Genomic DNA, 19,117 nt, shown 5'->3' with positions numbered 1-19,117 from the left:
CATGGGGATAACAGATGCTGTGCAGGTCAAGTCTCTCACTGCTGAAACCCACCTGACCTTCCCCTGAGCCTTCATAATTCCCCTGCACCCCGTCCCTTGGTCACCCACATATATTTCAGAAACAGATCTTTTCAGGTTGATCTCCCTCTGCAGAGACGAGCCCATGCACTGGCAGAAGCTGCTGGCTCTGACAAGTCCTTGGAGGCTAGATACTGCCGCAGAGATTTAGAATTTCTGAGGACAATTCATAAAGTCACCACTGAATTCTCAGGGAGCAAGTGTCTGCAAAAGCCAAAAGTACCTAAAGAAAAAAAATTGAGAGAGGAGGATAGAGCCTGCAGGCAAGAGGGCAATGCCTTAAACAATATGTGCTATGGTTAATTTGGGGAAGAGCCTTAACAAAGGATAGGGCAGGAACACAGATGGAAGAAAAGCCACTAGATTCTCGCCGGAAAGGCTTGCTTTTTGATAATTCAGGAGGGTGTAGACAAGAAATGACTGTTGATGAGCACTTCATTTTAAAGTTTTGAGATCCTACCCCCCTTGAAGGAAGCTGTTGATGATAAGCCAGATGTTCCCAGGGGTATCTCGTTGTTTTATAAAAATAGATAGCTTTCTGCAGTCAGGACGCTCCACTGGGAAACACAGCAGAGCATCCATCCACTCATTCTTTTTACACTCATCTGTCCCGCATAAAAGACCAGGCTAGTTCTAGAAAGAGTACAAAAAACACAAATAAGTTCATCAGAGGAGAGAGACTTTTTCTCCTGGCCTTGAGCTTGGAAAGGAATTTGTAATCAGTGTCCAAATATAATACAAAGGGCACTGAAGAACCTAATGAGCAACCTCCTCAGCTCCAGATGTATCCTCAGTGCAGAGCTTTCTCCACCTGCAGCTTTGCACAGGCCAAAGCTTTGAGCATCAGCACAGGCCTGAAAAGGCTCTTCGGGACATTGGGGGCAGGGATGGGATATGTTGCTTTCTGATGATTTAGACTAACCCAGGATAAAAGTTGAAAAATGTATGCCTACCATACCACTGCATCCCCTCTCAAACATTACAAACAGGGTAAGATAAAGTAATTCCTGTCTTCAAAAACCTTTAAAACCAACAGCTCTTGTTTTTACCGCACCACGCCACCCCGCCCCCAGTGCTCACACCCCTCTCCCTTCAGCCCATACTACATAAAACAGGGCCAAGCCTGCGACCCTCAGGGCTGAGGCTGAAGGGAGGGACAGTGCCTTCCTGGAAATCCCTCATAGTTGTGTTTTCTGTTCACTATGGATGATGCTTGTGACCTTTCTGGTGCTGTTCACAAGTGCTAGGAAAAAGTGACCAATACTTAGCTCCCCACCATGCAGGAACAGCCAGTGTCAATGTCACACACACAAATGAAAGCTTCTCTAAGCAAAGGCCACCACTACCTAAATCACATTTGTGGAATCCCATCAATAAGCAATGCAGCTTTTTCCCAAGATGCATTTATTAGCAGAACCCCTAGAGGGACCGGGGTATGTAGGTGGGCCTGGGAGAAGCCATATATTTCCTCTGTGTACTGCAAGTTGGCATGAGCAGCTGGGCAGGAGTGCCCGGGATCTACAACGGAAGTCCGTGCTGAACAAACTCCCACCCAAGTGCCTCTAGGCTTCTACAGCAGGCGTGAACGCCAGCCCAGCTGGTCCAAATCCTCTCTTGCTGCTAAGCAGTATCTACTACCTCTGTTAGCCTCATCTACAAAAATAAATAAACCTCCCAGGAAATTCTCTCTAATCCTCAATGACAGGCTAAAATTCAGGTGGTATCCATAGCTCAGAAGGCTTTGTTAAGCTCAGGGTCACTGACCTGTAGGTCAAGCAGGCACCTTAGGCCAAAATATTTTGGGGCAACATAGCTATGACCAGAAGGCCACAGATCCATGTCCAGCTTGGGAGGGGACAAGAGCTCACAGAAAAGGCAAGCCCAAGTGGCGAGGTCAGCAAGAGGGCAGAGGAGGGGAGTCGCGCTGGCCTGGACCCTTCAACCACATTTCCTGCTCAGCCACAAACAGCTGAACTTCCAGAAACAAGGCAGGCGGTGAGTTCAAAGACCTCCTGTTTAAGGAGGCCAAAAGCCTGGGAACTGAAGCGGAGGCCAAAGTCCAAAGTAGCCAGGAGACAGCAGGCCGGGGTGAGAGGACAGAGTGGCGCCCAGAGGGGCTGCCTTCCCACTCACCACCGCCCACCCTCCCCGGCCACTCTGTACACCCACCATGTCCCCACTTTGCTGTACCATGAGCACAGCCAGCACATGCTGACGCCCCATGTTTCCCTCAGGTTCTAAATCCCAAAGCCTGGATTTCAGCAGGTCTTCTGTTCTTCTGGTCACCCTGAGCTTGCACTGCTACCTGGACTTCCCCTCCACACTCCTGCCCCGCCGGTTCCTCCTACCACTCCCTGCCTCCACTCAGCCCAATGCCTGACTTGCCAGCTGCTGCGGCAAACATAATGACACTTCCCTCCTGGGAACACTTTCTCCTCGGCTCTCTGTCAACATCTCCGTTGAGTTCTGATGTCTCCCATCAATCTAGCTTCTCCTCCCATCTAAAGGGAGGTGTCTCCCCCATGCCCTACACTAAGCACACTCATCCCCTAAGAGAGTCATGAGCAAGGGCCAAATCTAAGTTTCTGCCCCAGGCAGGACTCCAGTCCCTAAGTCCAAACGTCCTCTAAAAACATCGCACACTCCATGTGTCTGAAAGCAGACTTGGCAGTTTATATCTCCCAATGGATTCTTTCTCAGGCAACCCCTTTTCACCAGAGGCACCACCATTCTCCAGAAGCCTGGCTCAAACCCTCCTTCCTCTACCCCACAGCTCCCTGGCCACCCAGCCCCTTGACACTTCCTTCATATTCTCTGCCTCCCCCAATCATTTTTATTCCTTAAGCCTCCCTCTACACTGTCCTGTTGCTTCACGGCCTCCTACCACATCACGGCCTCCTACCAGGCCTCCCTTCAGACCCTTCCACTCCCAAAGTTCTTGGCAAACCCAGCTCAAATAGCCTTTCTTTCAACACTGCCATCTGCCAGTGTGTCATCTGCTTGTGAACTTACAGTGGTTCCCACTGCCTACTGACTCAAGTCATACAATACTAGACAGGCCTGTTGGAGGAACAACAGCCATAGTTGTCACACAATCTAAATGTTTACTGAGATGGAAGAAGAGAGTGAAGTCGCCACATGGCAGGATGGCATTTCAATGGGGAGAGGAAAAGTTGTTTAACAAACCACTATCAGAACAACCAACTATATATTTAGAAAAATAATGTAGTTAGTTTCTATCACACAATGTATACAACACAAATTCCAGAAAGATTAAAGATCGAAATCTTTTTTAAAAACAACCTATGAAAGTGCTATTAAAAATACAAGTATATTGAAAATATAAGTATAAAATATGGGAGTTTGTTCAGCCCAGACATGTGTTGTAGATCCTGGGCACTCTCCTGCCCAGCTGTTCATGCCAACTTGCAGTACACATAAGGAATAACCTTCTTAAGAGATAAGTTTAGAATCTAGGGGGAAAAAAAAAAGACTGATAGATTTGGCCAAATGTGCATGTTTATTGCCAGGATGATAAAGACACCATAGGCAAACTTAAAACATAAGAAAAAGGCTGACGAAAAAATTTGCAACACATAGATCAGGTAAGAGATTACTGTTGAAAATATGTAACAAGTTCCTAAAAACCAGGAAAACAACAACAACAACAAAACAGAATAATGTACTGAGAACATAAACAGGCAACTTCCAGGAAAACAAATACAAATGGTCAATATTTTAAAAGGATATTAAACGACATTAATAATCAGGGAAAGTGACATTAAAACGAGATGTTTTTTCATAACAAAAATTTAAAGTCTGAGTGACAGAAGATAGAGACAGAAGCAATGCAGGGGAGTGTCAACTGGTAAACATGTCTGAAGTGCAATTTGCCAACATGTATCAAAATTCAAATCTGAGTGCCTTTGGACCCAGCAGTTCCTCCATTAGCGTCTCTTCTAAAGAAACACTTGTGTACAAGGAGCCACGTGAATGGATCTCCAGTGCAATGCCACCAGTGGGAGTCCGGCATGTCCTAGCAGCAGCTGAAAATACCATGTAGTGGGTGAGGTAGGAGATGAGCCTGGAAAGGTATGAAGGCTGGGAGGCCAAGGGAAGGCATTTGCATTTCATTCTAAGTAGGATGAGAAGACACCAGAAAGTCCTGAGCAAGAGAGCACCATGATATTTTTCTTGTTTGTAAAAGGTGGTTCTGGCTGCTACATGGGGACCAGTCTGTCCAGAGGCAAGGGTGGAAGCAAGACGGCAGAAGGATTCCGCAGTGGGTTGGAAGCAAGACAACTATGGCTTAGATTTGTAGGGTGGCAGAGGATGTGGAGAGCAATGGATGTCATTGTTAGAGGTTTTGAGGGCATAGGAGGTGGTGGGACTTGCAAGGTGGCTTAGAAGTAGGAGAGTGAGGTGAGAGAACAATCTTTAAATTCGGCCTCAATGGTTAGGATGATTGGCGGTGCCATTCCCAGGGCATAGAACTCTGTCGACTGTCATAAAAATGATTCTCCAGCGAGGTAAGAATCACTGAGGGTGCGGAATGGGGGTTGGAGGGTAGCATCTCCTATTTATTGCTTTGAGAGTGAAAATAAAACTTTAGACTTCCTGCCTTTTCTTTCTTGCTTTCCGGATCAGACACTATATTGCCAACTGTCTATGTTCTCTTTGGATTTAAACAGCAGTTTCTGAAAAGAAGGTAGGCAGTCTTGCTCCTGACTCAGGAGGGGCCCTCACTTTGGAAGCCAGAGAGCACCCTTCATCCTCCCTCCACCCCCCATGTCCCATGCCCTTCCCCAGCTCTCTGCTCTCCTGGAGTGAGGAAAAGAGAGAGGTGGCCTCAGGGAGCCAAGTCCAGGGGCCAGGATGAGGAGCTTTACATTGTAATCCTCCATGGACTGGGAAGCCTCGGAGTCAGAAGGATGGGTTTCATTTGAAGGACCCTGGGGCTAGTATGCAGAAAGCACACTTCACAGGTCAGAATGGATGCAGGCTGGGTGATAAAGTGTTCTAACCTAGCCCATGGTGATGGGTGCACAACACTGTGAATGCACTAATGCCACTGAATCGCACTTTAAAGTGGTGACTTTTATATTATGCGTCTTTTACCACAATTTTTAAAAAAGCATAATAGACGTAAGAAGACCAATCAGGGCCAGTGTACCTCCAGGTGATGGTGGTGGCCTTTCTAGAAGCATGATGGTGATAATGGAGGCGATTGTAATAGTAATAAAAGCTGTCATATCTGGGATGTGTTTTGGAGGCTAAAACAACAGGACTGCAGATGAATTAGAAGTAAAAAGTACTCTTTTTTTGGCCTGAGCAACCACACGGATGGACAGTGCCAGCAGGCAGTCATGAAAGTGTTTGAGAGAGGAGGAACTGATACGAAGGGCAAACTTACAGTAAGTAAGAATGACACAAGAAAACAGTCCCTAAAAATGTACTACCAGCCAAAAGTCATGCTACTACCACACGGGCACATAAGCATGTAGGTGTCCTGTCCTTCAGAATCTGGGAAAAGGAATGGTTAGAGTTGTGTGTAAAACCAACTCTCAGGCCGGGTGTGGTGGCTCAGCCTGTAATCCCAGCACTTTGGGAAGCCGAGACTGGCAGATCACCTGAGGTCAGGTGTTCGAGACCAGCCTGGCCAACATGGCGAAACCCCGTCTCTACTAAAAATACAGGTGTGGCGGTGGGCGCCTATAACCGGGAGGCTAAGGCAAGAGAATTGCTTGAACCCAGGAGGCGGAGATTGCAGTGAGCCGAGATCACGCCACTGCACTCCAGCTTGAGTGACATAGCAAGACTCTGTCTCGAAAAACAAACAAGTCTCTCCACTAAGGAGAGAAGGCTGCTAGGAGGGGATGCTCACACGCTTCATGTATCTGCACAGCTGCCAATGATGGGGCACAACCTGACTGAATGTCATCTCACTCACACATCCCCAAATCGACTCCTTCCCCAGGTCTCAGAGTCAAGCAGACTCCTACAGAAATCATCAAATAGGGGTAGCCTCGAGATGAGCCACCCCACCTCCTCTGCCCAGTGGTCTCTGGCCAGCTGGTGCCCTCCTGGCAGGTTGAAATAGCCTCCTCTGGTGTGAGGACCAGAATCTGCTCCCTCGAGGCTCAAGTATCTGGGACTCCAGAAGTCCCACCTCTAAGGGTTGCCAAAATCATATAAGCAAGGAAATGAACACCCACAAGAGAACAGAAATGCCCAGACAGCAGACACCCACCTCGGTGAAGAAGCCCGCTATCCCAGCCTGGCAGGAGCCGTGTTCCTCTCCGTACTTCTTCTTATACTCTAGGGGGAAGGAAGGAGAGAGAAGCAAACCACAGCCATGTCAGTGTATGCCAGCTGTGCGTGGAGCCAGCAGAGCCAGCCAGCCACTTCCCACGAGTGCCGCGGCAGGCTGGGCCCAGGGATGCCGTCCAGACTGGGGTGAGGAAGGAAAGTCTCAGGAATCCACCAGACCTCAAAAATCCAGGCTCTGGTGCCATCGGGAAGGGAGGCTGCCCAGTGCCCCAGCAGACTTCCTCCCCTCGTGTGCGAGAAAGAGGAGCAGTAGCCACAGTCATTAAGTGGGAGGCTAGTGACAATTATTTCATTTATTCCAGAAGGGACAGAGATCCCTTGCAGGCCCAAGGAGCTGAAAACGTGACCCAGAAATGGAATGATGTGGCCATCCCAGTGTGGAGTCTCCTGGAAGAAGACCAACCTTCCCTAAAAGAGGCTTTGGATGCCTCCTACCATCCAAAAAGAAACAAGCCGTCCACAGAGGACCGCAAGAAGAAGGGACTGCTCTGGCATTCGGTTACACTATTGCTGTGTGGAAGGAAAGGGGAAAGATCTCTCCAGGTGGAAAGAAAACTAACAGATAAGCTTTTCTCCTCCATCCCCTCAGCTCACAACACTGCTACCCAACAAATGGGTGCGTTCTGCTGCTGCAGTTATAATTTTAAGCTGGCAAGGAAGAGGGGTAGGAAACTTTTGACAAGTGCTTAGCATATTCCAGGCATTGTGTTAGCTGTCTCCAGGCATATCATTTCACCGGTCCCTCATCCCTGGGAACCCATATCCCCACTTGTTAACAGGTAAGAATATTGAGGCTCAGAGAGGTTAAGTGAATTGTCTAAGGTCACACAGCTCTAGTAAATGGCAATGCCAGGATTCTACCTCAGCTTGGACTTAGAAACCCATTCCTTCACTTCTGTAGACCATCAAAGGTTCTGCAAAGTGAGTGACTAAAAATACCCAGGAAAGTGACTGGATGTTGGAAATCATTTCATGGGTAAAGTCAAGGAGGTGGAGAGATGTTCACAGTGACTCAAATTAATCACATGTGAGGCTGACATTGCTGGAGATCTTCCACAGACCACTCCTGGGCACCCTCAGGCTGGGGCTACCCCAGTGACCCTGTACCATCCCCTGGGCTCCTGGCAAGTCTCTGGTACCATTAAAAGCAATATCATTATTTTTGAAATGCAAAATACAAAGGAACAATGAAACTATGATTGCAACACAGTGCCACTTCCTGCCGTTCTGAGTGTCTACTCCAGGCAAGGGGAAAAAGGGCCCTGGGGAAATATACAGAGTAATTCAGTTTCTAACAACACTCACCACAGAGCCTAGTAACATTTTCCAGTAAGTGGCCATTAACTGACTGCTAAATGACAAAGAATGTCAATTGAGTTACTCCTCTTCCATGCAGGATAAAATCAGTTCTCCTGCCTTGTCCGGTTATTATAAGGACAACTGCTAGACCTGCCAGAAAGCAGTCCAGTGACAAAAGGAACTTGTTTGTTCCCTGCAGAATCTTGCACCAGGGCTGGGAGTGAGACTAGTGCAAAGCAATGAACAAATCCTGCATCAAATTTCATAATAGCAAGAAATAATACAAATTAATAATAAATCCTGCATCAAATAGCACAACGGCAAAAAGGATCAAAATGTCTCAACCTAAACAAACAGTTACATATTAAATGTGAAAAGTCTGGCAAAAAGCATATCCATCCCACTGACTCTAGAGACTAAACATCCAATTGTAACTCTTGAAAAAATGAAACATAAAAAGGAAATTCAGACCCCATGAGCTGAATGAAACTATAGTGCAAGACACACCACCAGTTCAGCCTCATAAATTTCTGACATGAATAGGAATTGTGTGGGACTCTTTCATCTTTTAAAGCAGTCTCAAGGTCTCTTTATGACAAGGCCTCCAAAAAATGGGAGATTTGAGAACTTCAGTGCCTTTCTCAACCTCCTCCCCAAACTGTACTTGGTGTGGTCTATGTTGGGAGCAGGACCTCGGGTTTCTGAGGTGGTGACAGCCTCACTGGGAGCTAAGAATACCCCACTTCTGGCCCAGGCTGAAGGCCAGCAAGCGGAAGCCCTTAAAGACACCCCTGTTTCAGGCAGCATGAAGCACTGTTTTCAGGCCAGCCTCCGCCTTCCCAAGCTGGGACTGACCCACCAGAGGTCTGAGGGCCTGGGACACACATGGAAGTCAGTACCATCACTGACTTTCATGTTTCTGAAACCCAAAATCTAACCTGCCTTCTCAGGATGCTCTAGGGCAAGGAATCAAACAATGGGGGCCCCTGACTGGCTCCTATAATCAAATCTAGATCAGAGAGCAAGCCATGTCCCAGCCTCCCAGAAACTTCTGTGACTGTCATTAATCCCTTCAAGGTAGAGTAGAATCCAGTTCTAATCCTTCTACCACCTACCCGATCCCTGCCACACACACTTTGGGGGCAGTTGTGGGGCCTGGCAACTCTAGTCTAGGAAAGTTAGTGGGTGTTATTGGATTAGACAGTTTCACATTCCACACCTTCCACAGCCTAGGCCACAAGCATGCTTTCCATTGTTTTCACTCCTTTGAATGCTATTTCTGTGAGTTAAGGGCACTACTATTATTTTAACCTGATTCCTTCATATATATGTCAAGAGGGCAGGTTTAGGTTTCTCCCTAATCCATCTTCTAAATGTTCATGTACGAGCCTTTCTTCCCCAAAGAGTACGTACATAGGGTTATTCTACCACACTCGTATCTAAAAAACTTAAAAATACAACTTGATTTTGCTTGTCTAGACCTGAGATGGCAGGACAGCCTATATCACAAAGCTATGGGAAGTGAGGTAGGCGCAGAGAGAGGCAAGGGGCTGCCCCACAAACAACATCCCCAACAAGCCTGGGTCACACACCCTCCCTCCATTGACAAGTCCAGGAAGTGCAGGGTGGAGGGACCTGGGAAGGGGTGGGGGTGACCTCCAGTCTCCTGTGTTCCCAGGAAGAACTTTTCCTGCACAAACACAAAGGCCGTGGGGCCCAGCAGTTGACTGCTCCTGGGCATGTCTACTTGGTCTCCAAATGCCCCCAGGGACATGGCCCTGCAGAGAGGACTACAATAGCTAGTGCCCTCTCCACTACTGAACAAAACATTTATCCACCTCAAAGAAGCAGGGGAAAAGCAGGCTTTGCCTGACAGCAGCTCACAGGCACCGTAACAAACCTAACACTTACATTTGGGGAAGCTGGCCAGCACGGTGGCTGACACCTGTAATCCCAGCACTTTGGGAGGCCGAGGCAGGCAGATCACTTGAGTCCAGGAGTTGAAAATCAGCCTGGGGAACAAAGTGAGACCCCCATCTCTACAAAAATACGAAAATTAGCTGGGTGTGGTGGTGCACACCTGTAGTCCCAGCTACTCAGGAGGCTGAGGTGGGAGGATGGCTTGAGTCTGGGAGGCAGAGGTTGCAGTGAGCCACGATCATGCCGCTGCACTCCAGCCTGGGCAACAGAGCCAGATTCGGTCTCAAAAAAAAAAAAAAAAAAAAAAGGGGGGGGGGAGCCAAATCTGAGACCCAAAAGATAGGGTTGAACAAGCGGACTTAGAAGTCACTTAGAGGAGCTGGAACCAGGTTGTGGAACTCTTCCTGCTATGGGTGGGTTTGAATTACTTGGCCTGCATTACATGCTTTAATTCATTAAGTCGTATGGCTCCTCCATTCTAAAAACGGGAGTATTTTCCTTGGTTTAGCTCCTGGTTTTATTAAGCCCTGTCTAAACAGAAGGCAATTCAGAGAGGAAAAAAATACTGGTTTCCAAATGTTCACAATCCTCAACTCAATGCATGGAGCCTACATTAATGAATGTAATTCAAGCAGACCACCAATCGGGTGGGGTCACTTCCTGTACCCTTTCCAAAAGACCAGGCTAAAACCATTCCACAGAAAGATCAAGATTCACATACAGCGTAACATATATTCTTTCTAATAATCTCCCTTCATATTACCCATTTGAGAAAGTTTTGTCTTTCAAAGCTTTTTAACACATCAATTTTACAATTATTTTTCTGTAGTTCCTTAGCTTAGCTCTGAAATAAAATACTGGGGGAGAAATAGCTTGCCAGTCTTTATTCTGAATTTCACCAAAGAGTTGTTATAGCGAATTCCAAGTTTCTCTTCAAAGAATCAGTATGTCAGTATGTTCAGCTCTCTTATTCTTTGATTTTCCATTTTAAAGTTTAACTTCCTGGTTCTCTTTGGCCCCCTTGCCTCCAGTTTCAGTAAACAACTTTCCCGCCAGTTCTAATCAGTAGTTCAGATCTGTTCCCCTGGTCACCTGCTTTAACCCAAGTCACCCTGGTTACCTGCTCCATCTTGAGTCACCCCTGGTCACTTGCTCTGACCCAAATCATCCTGAGTCACCTGTTCTGTAACCACCCTTCCCACCAAACTACTCACCCCGCCACTCAGGATCGTACTCCTGCTCTCTTTAAAATAGCCAATTGGAATTAGCTCAGACTATGCAGTTGAACCCCAGGAAATAGGGGAACGACACAGCAGTAGGGGCTACCTGCATCAGGAATAAGAACCCCTGCCCCTCCCCTGTCCAGGTGTGCTCTTACCATTACTCCATCCACACGTCGCACGCTTCAATAGAAGTAAAAACTGCCTTGCTGAGAAAATTAAATTTATGTTCAAGTGCTATTTCATTGTGGCACTGAGGAACAAGCATTTTGTTTCTAACAGAGTGGCAAATCTAAATAACTGATAATTGTACAATACAGGAAACAATGCATTTGGGCAGACACAGCTCTAGTAAAAAAAAAAGGGCAATTATACAGAAAAATGAAGAGAGAATAAAACTACCCTCGGTTTACAAGGGACCACCATATAAATAGGGGAAAAAATGTAAATAAATTAAACAGCTAGGTTAAAGAGGAAGCGAGAACATTTTATGAAAATAACTGATGACTAAGCTATGGTGTGCATGAAACACAAAGTGCATAAAGCCAGAAACTTAGAATTAAATGAGAGAAAGATTTTAAAAGGGGAAAAGATCTTTAGGGAATGCCTAATAACTCTAACTCTGTCCATTTATTTACAAATGGAATATTTTTGCTCAGAAAGAGCAAGTGGTTTGTTTAAAGCTACACTGCTGATTAGCCTCAGCATCAGGACCCAAGAGCAAGGCTCCCAACTTCTGATCTGCTTCTGCCACTCCCTTATGCTTCACAAAGCACATTTCCAGTGAAAACATTCTTATCATCCAAACAAAATGTTTTATAAACAGATGAATAGATAAATGTGGGGCACACACATACAATGGAATGTTATTAAATATTCCTTCCTTTAAAAAGGAAGAAAATTCTGACAGATGCTACAATATGGATACACCTTGAGGACATCATGCTAAGTGAAACAAGCCAGTCACAAAAGGGCACATACTGTATGATTCAACTTACATGAGGTGTCTAGAGTATCCAAATTCAGAGACAAAGTAGAATGGCAGTTGCCAGGGACTAGAGGAAGCAGGGAATGAGGAGTTCATGTTTAATGGGTACAGAGCTTTAGTTTGGGATGATGCAAAAGTTCTGGGGATGGATGGTGGTGATAATGGCATGGCAGTGTGAATGTACATAATGCTACAGAACTGTACACTTAAAAATGGTTAAAATGGTAATTTTTATGTTATTTTTTACAATAATTTTTTTTTTTTTTTTTTTTGAGACAGAGTCTCATTCTGTCACCCAGACTGGAGTGCAGTGGTGCAATCCTGGCTCACCACAACCGCCGCCTCCCAGGTTCCAGTGATTCTCGTGCCTCACCCTCCCAAGTAGCTGGGATTACAGATGCACCCCACCATGCCCAGGTAATTTTTGTATTTTTTAGTAGAGGCAGGGTTTCACCATGTTGGCCAGGCTGGTCTCGAACTCCTGACTTCAGGTGATCTGCCAGCCTCAGCCTCCCAAAGTGCTGGGATTACAGGTATGAGCCACCACGCCTGGCCAATAATTTTTTAATATTACCAAAAAAGGAGTTTTGTAATCTTTAAAGCGTTCCCTTTACCTAGAACTTAGCAACCCATTTTGCCAACTCCCTACTTCAGCAGCAAGTAATAATACAGGCACATAATAATGTATATATAGACATTCAACTTACTATGCATTGTGTCATGCTCTACTCTCAGAAAAAAAAAAGTGACCCTGAACATGGGACAGTCACATTTCAGTGAGAACCCCAGCTCAGAACTGAGCAGAATTCAATTTTGGGACCAAAGCTAAAAGACTCATGAAATAGGGAGCTGCAGTGGCTCAGGCCTGTTGTCCTGGCGCATAAGAAGGCGAGGCTAGACGTTCGAGGCCAGCCTGGGCAACACAGAAACCTCTGATCTATATAACCAAAAAATAAAAATAAAAAGACTCATGAAATAACTGGCACCAAAGCATGGACAGACAAACTGCTGTGCAGATGCTGAAACCAATGTTCCCAGTAAGCAGCCACTCCAGACTAGAGCAGATTGGTCTCCTGGCTACATTTTATCAGTCTGAGGAACCACGTCTGCCCTCTGTACCTACTGGGACTTGTCTACAGAGTGTATCTATAATTGCAAAACTGAAACATAGCTTAACAAGTTTATAGTGTAGTGTCCCAAAAATTCTTAAAATTATGCCATTGAAAAAAAATATGACTTTTTTTTCTGTGATAGGCCACAGCACTCAGTAATCACCAAGAAAACCAGGATCCCAACAGAACAGGTAGCTACAAAGAAACCTACTACACCCTTAAAAGCCGTCAACCCCTCCTCTGACTAATAAGCCTGTGACCTTCATCAAGCTCCCTGGGCCTCAGTTTTCTCATCTGTATAACAAGGATAAGAATACTTATCTGAGAATGATGTGATTACTCGGTAAGATCAAAAATGTTAAGTACCTAGCACAACCCCTGGCACCAGGTAGGTGCTCAATAAATATTAGGTGAATCTGAATCTGTGAATTTTTCTGAGAGAAACAAAAGATGCAGTTTAGGTAGTCTATAATTCCACGTAATACATGGAAACACGTTTGAAGTATAGGAGACAGGTTTGCCCAAGATTAAAATTCTTGGCTCCAAGGAAACCTGGAAAGCCCCAGAGAGGCCCTGCTGGAGACCTCTGGCCTCCTCCTTACAGCCATGGCTGTCCTCTGGGGCCACCCTCCCTTCCTCCCCCTCAGAATCCCTCTCTGTTTAACTGGCCATAATGTACAACTGCATCCTCTTTTCTTTAATTTGCTGTATTTATTTAAATAAGATAATGTTTATTAAAGCTCCTTGGAAACCATAAAATCCTATGTAAATGTAGAGGTCTTTATTTAATAAAAATTTATGAGGCTTGTTCTTGAATTTTTAAATGGATCAACTTAGCCTTTTATGGTTCTCTCCAAAACAAAAACAAAACAAAAATACAACAAAACCCCAATTCCTTTTCATTTGTAAATGGACCTTCATTGATTTTTATCCCCTGTGGAGACCACTTTTAACACTAAAGGGGAAAAAAATCTTCACCTTTGAATGGGTAATCTATTTCCTTCCCTGGAAATGATCACTGTCCTAGGAAATGCAAACACACACTAGGAATAAAAGCCAGTCATTCCCTGATAATAGAGTGGTACAGAAATCTTTGGAATCCATAGGAAGTTTTTCCATCACAATTTTAAAGCACAGTAAAATTCAGACTTCAACAATCCCAAATTTAAGTACATTTAAACATGGCATGAGTTAAAGTTTTAGGTCATCTACAAAAAGAGGGAAGGAACACTTACCAACCAAATTGTGCCAATATGATCTTCAACAGTATTTGAGAAATTATAACTTGCCAAGGGCTCTTAAAATCATTTTAGGAATATCCAGCTTTCTACCCTTCATTATCTAGTCACTAAAACAGGATATGTTAGACACCTTCTGAGAATATTTAAGAATAGTATTATGTTGCTTGAAAATTAATTAGAAAATTTACATTTTCTAATTGAAGGCAATGAGCAGCATTCACTCTCGACTGAGCACTGTGGTAGGCACTTTATACCTCACATACCTCTTAAGTAGATCTTAATCTGCCCATTTTATAGATGAGGGCACCAGGCTCATGGAGCTTGCCTAAGGTCACTAAGTCAGAAAGTAGGAGTATATAGGTTTAATCATAGCAATAAGTGAGTAGTAAAGCCAGATTCCACAATTTAGGTCTAACATACCATGGCATCATAATTACCTCTTGCATTTCTTTCTCAGAGTTTAATCTTGAACAGGCTTTGTTAATTTGCCATGCTGCTCCCAAACTATTCCACACTCATGAGGTTTTTCTGTCACAATAAAAAGACAACTTGTTTGCAGTCTCACTTCTGCTAAGTTCCGGCTTCTTGCCTCAGTGGTCTCAAGGGCAAAGGATGAAAGAAATCTCTGTACTTGATTTTATCACATGCATTGACTTAACATTTCGGAGTCCTAAAATATCATAGCTTGGTTAATAGTAATTAATGTTTTATAGTGCTTGCCCTTTAATTTACAAGTAGTTTTCCCTATACATCGTCCCACCAAAGCTCTCGTTTTCTCACACATTCTGAAAAAACCAAAGAACATATGGTAGGTAATGATGTTCTCACATCAGACAAACACAAACTAAACTGACTGAAGGATATGCTCCATGAGTTTATGTCCTAAATTCATTTTTATTTCCCATTTCCTCTGTTTTTCCTGGTTCCAACAGGATATTCTGGTAGCTTTTCCCATCCAACCAGAAACAGGAAGCACCTGAGAAGCCATGTCCTAGTGCCAAACCAGAGACCGATTTTTTAAGAATTCAAAAGCTTGAGACATTTTGGAAAGATCCCCACATATTTAGAGTCTCTGCAACCAAACCGACCTTCCAATGTTGTAAAGGAGCACAGCTGGCCCATATGGAGACTTACCATGAGGCCACAGTTATAGAACAATGGGTGGCCTTGCTGAACACTTTCACCTGAGTTTTCTCGGGAGCTCCTCACCATAACCCAAAGCGGTAAATGCAGTGGAGGCATCACAGCGTCGACTCCCACTGAGAGGCCAAGTGACAGGCCTGAGGCTAAAGGGGCAGAAGTGCAGCAGAGCCGTCCTCAACCCACAGCCCCTCCCACGGTCTTTCCACCATCCCACAAGAAATGGGTTTAGAGGCAGCCGTCCCCCTCCTCCCTTGCCCTGTGCCCACCACCATGACCAGTCTCGAATTTCCACCATCCCTCTCTTCCATAGTCTCAACAGCCTGCAGACTTTAAGTGGGTTTCAGTTTTTCCAATTGTAAAATGAAATAATGCCACCTTGCACTTGGATGCAGCTCAAACCCTTGGGGACAGGCTCCAGCAGTACACACTGGCAGGAAATTCTCTCTCCACACGGCCCTCCCACTTTTAAAACACCCTGTCCCCTCTCTGTTTTCCCCTGTAGATGGGGAGCTTCTTGATAGCTGGAACTGTGTCACTTGGGTTTTGTCTATCTGGCAACTAACAAGTACTTAAGATTAAGTGGATTCTATTCCCGGTACACAAGTCAGTCACCCTATGATGATTAACAAACACTTGCTCAGAATACAGTATGTTGTACATGGCATATTAGTATATATATGCTTAGCATATATTAGCAAGTATATGCCAGACACTGTTCTAAGGACTTAGAAGCATTAACTCAGTCCTCTTCATAGACCCTTGAGGTTGGTTAGGCACAGAGAACTTAAATAACCCATCTGAGATTACACTGTTAATAAGAGGAAGTAGCAGAGCCGGGACTTGAACTCCGGCAGTCTGTGTCCAGAATCTGTGCATTGGCCACCAAGCTACTCTGCCTCTCCATTGTGTGGCATGTGAATAACAGATTAGAAAGAAAAACTCAGGCCATCACCTCTCTGGACCTCATGAAAGACAGGAGGCTGTTCTAGGTGGTATCTGAAAGGTCCTGTCAAACTCTAAAATCTTCCCATTGTCTTTAACCATAATGTGACCCCTAACCTGGAACAGAGAACTTGCTTTACTGAGTTTCTCCACATTGAGGAAATAATGGTGGCCTTAAAAGCCAAAGTAGGTCTAGTTTAAACCACAAAACAGGGAGGTGGAGATGTCTAAAGCCAACAGAGCACAGACAAGAGCCCTCTCACTACGGCCGGCATCCTCCCAGCCCCACCGGTCCAGTCCAGTCTTCTAGAAAAATACTCAGCATCTTCTACCCCTCTCCTCTTACAGGGCCAAGAACTACAGAAACTTTCAATTTAGTCCCCTATTTTTCTAAGGGGCTGCTCTTACACCCCAATACTCCACATGCCAGACCCATCCATCCCTTATTTCCCACCCTGGGCCAATGAATGGGTTAGCATATAAAAGTGTGTGTGCGCCCACGGGAAGGAAGATTGGGCAGGGGCATAATCATTTTGCTAATTTCTTCACCAGTTCCATTTAACCATCATTAAGTCCATTGTATTTTTGGGATAGTTCAGTCACCCTTTCTTGCTTTGTGAGGGTTGTTGACTGGCTTTTCCTTCTCATTTAAATTAGAAACCCTAAAAAACAAACTAACAGAAATTACCATTAATTACCAGGACACAAAATGGTTTGCTGAGTCAGACAGAGGCCAGCTTCAAAATCCTGCTCCACCATTTATTGTTTGAGTGACCTGGGGCAATTCACACACACTCTGAGTCTCTGCTTACTCCTGTCACAGGAGAATGACAACACAGAAGCTGGCCTTTGGGCATCCCACCTGTCTCCCCCCAGCTCCTACCACCATTCCTGTGATGTGGCCTGACTGCCACCTGCCAGCACCTCTGTCCTGGAGGCTTTCCCAGCCCACACACATGGCAGGACAGGATGCCAGGTGGAGGAAGCCCCTTCCCCTCAGCCCTCAGGCAGGAGGACTCTAGGTGTGTGCTCCACACTGGCCCCAGCACCCACCCCAGAGACTGCACCCACTCGCCCAGGTAACGTGCTGAGGAGTACATCTTCCATGGGCTGCCTTCCCTTCCCATTCTTACTCCCCCCTGCCTCACTGGTGTCTTCTAGAACAATTTCCAAAATAAAATACCTGTAATCAGACCCAAGAAAAAAAAGAAACAAACATTTTTCACAGCTTCTGGGAAGATTAGATGAGAGAATGTGTAAAGACCTCAGATCAACACTGGCCTACTGATGATCCACAGCTACTTAATAGAAAGTAATGCAGAATTATGAGCCTCGTGGACCTGCGTACACATGGACATTGAACTCCACCTCCCTCTTCGGAGGGCTGTCCTTGTGCTTGTGGTATATATAGAGGAATCGTCAGGGACCATCATGTGTCCCTGTCACAACATGTCATCTTCTGGGAAAACCAAAGTACTGGTCCTATGCATAACTAGTATGGTTCAACAATCACTGCCTCCATCACCCTGCTGAGCCCCTCGCTCCTTCCCAGCCTGAAGAGCTGCCCCACCAGTTGTTCTAGAGGCTTTTCCTTTTTCTTCCTTAGGAAAAAGGAGGAGTAAACTGGGGCAGTGGAAACCCAGGCTTGACACATGCTTTGCGTTTCTGAAACCAACGATCCCTCCACTCTTGATTGATTATATCATCCTCTATTTTTAAGATGAAGTTTGTTCTTCTTCTGTTTGGGACAATACAGATATAAACAGGGCCAGAGTTTCATTTCCCTACATGGCCCAGCCAGAGCTGATCAAATGCTGATACAGAGGAGAAAGAAAAACCAAAGGAAGGCTCACTCTATAGGGGAGAGGGTTTGTGCCTCCTGCAGAGATCTTGCTGGCTCTTCTGTGGGGGACGTTTCCCAGAGCACCCTACCTGTGTCACCTCAGTACCCAGAAGGGTCCCAGTGTCCATATAGTGTTTCTCATGAATCCTTTTTAGTGTCCACAAAATTTGAAACCTAGGAAAACCCAGGGAGGCCCAAAGGCAATGTGGACATAAGCCAGTGAGACTTCTGTCCAAATAAAGTAGGAGGGGAATTAAGAAATAAATAGTCCAGCACTTACAGAAGGAGCAGGTTCCAGCTTACCCAAAATTAGGCTGAGAAAACTTGAAACTACGAGCTATCAAACTGAAGAAAATAACCGTGTTTTCTGAACGCTTAAAGCTCAGATTCGACTGGGCTAAATAGTGACTGACTCAATCACTATTAGTGACTGTCCTCGATGCCCAGGCATTTAAAGGTTCTAAGTCTGAGATGATACATTTTCCTTCCAAGTGCCCCTTGGCAAGGAGCTCTTAAAACCACATTCAGGATGCGCCCAATTCTCCAGCATCTGCCTGGGCTGCAGGACCACATGGGAAGGAAAGTCAGACCTCAAATGTCATGAAATGCTGAGAGTTCAGAGTGTCAGGTTTCTGTCCAGCTGTTGCTTTATGAATCCTGGGTCTCCTCTCCCCCCAGCCTCAGGACATCTGTCCACAGTGCAGCCAGAAGCTGTGTGGGAGCCTAATGACTGACTTGGAGCTGCCTGGGGCTGTAGAGATCATCTGGGCCAACCACTGAATATTCGGACAAGGAAACTGAGGTCCAGAGAGAGAAGGTAAGTTTCCCAAGGCAACACAGCACCTGGCATTACCAGAAAACCAAGGCAGCTGTTAGGTCACTTAGCTGAGGCTTGGTGAATTTCGGTCCCTGAGACTTCATAATGCTTGGTAAGCACCGTGGGCTCTGCAGCCAAGTCAGGTGAGGGTTGGAAAGGCCTGGGACTGCTGCCCCCTCTGTAC

At 45.5% G+C, this 19,117-nt stretch overlaps 1 protein-coding gene across 3 annotated transcripts in view; it reads right to left on the bottom strand.

Moving 5' to 3' along the window:
* Nucleotides 1-19,117, bottom strand: part of ITGA9 (integrin subunit alpha 9) — a 369,289-nt gene that overhangs the window by 320,393 nt on the left and 29,779 nt on the right. For all 3 annotated transcript variants that reach the window (XM_034956118.2, XM_034956120.2, XM_034956121.3), the window contains exon 5: nucleotides 6,329-6,396. In XM_034956118.2, coding sequence (XP_034812009.1) covers nucleotides 6,329-6,396 — 68 coding nt within the window. The remainder of the gene's footprint in view (nucleotides 1-6,328; nucleotides 6,397-19,117) is intronic.

This window comes from Pan paniscus, chromosome 2 (assembly GCF_029289425.2).
Source record: "Pan paniscus chromosome 2, NHGRI_mPanPan1-v2.0_pri, whole genome shotgun sequence".
In the NCBI taxonomy this organism is placed as follows: Eukaryota; Metazoa; Chordata; class Mammalia; order Primates; family Hominidae; genus Pan; species Pan paniscus.
Note: the sequence above shows the minus strand (reverse complement) of the source record. Positions and strands in the feature narration are given on the sequence as shown.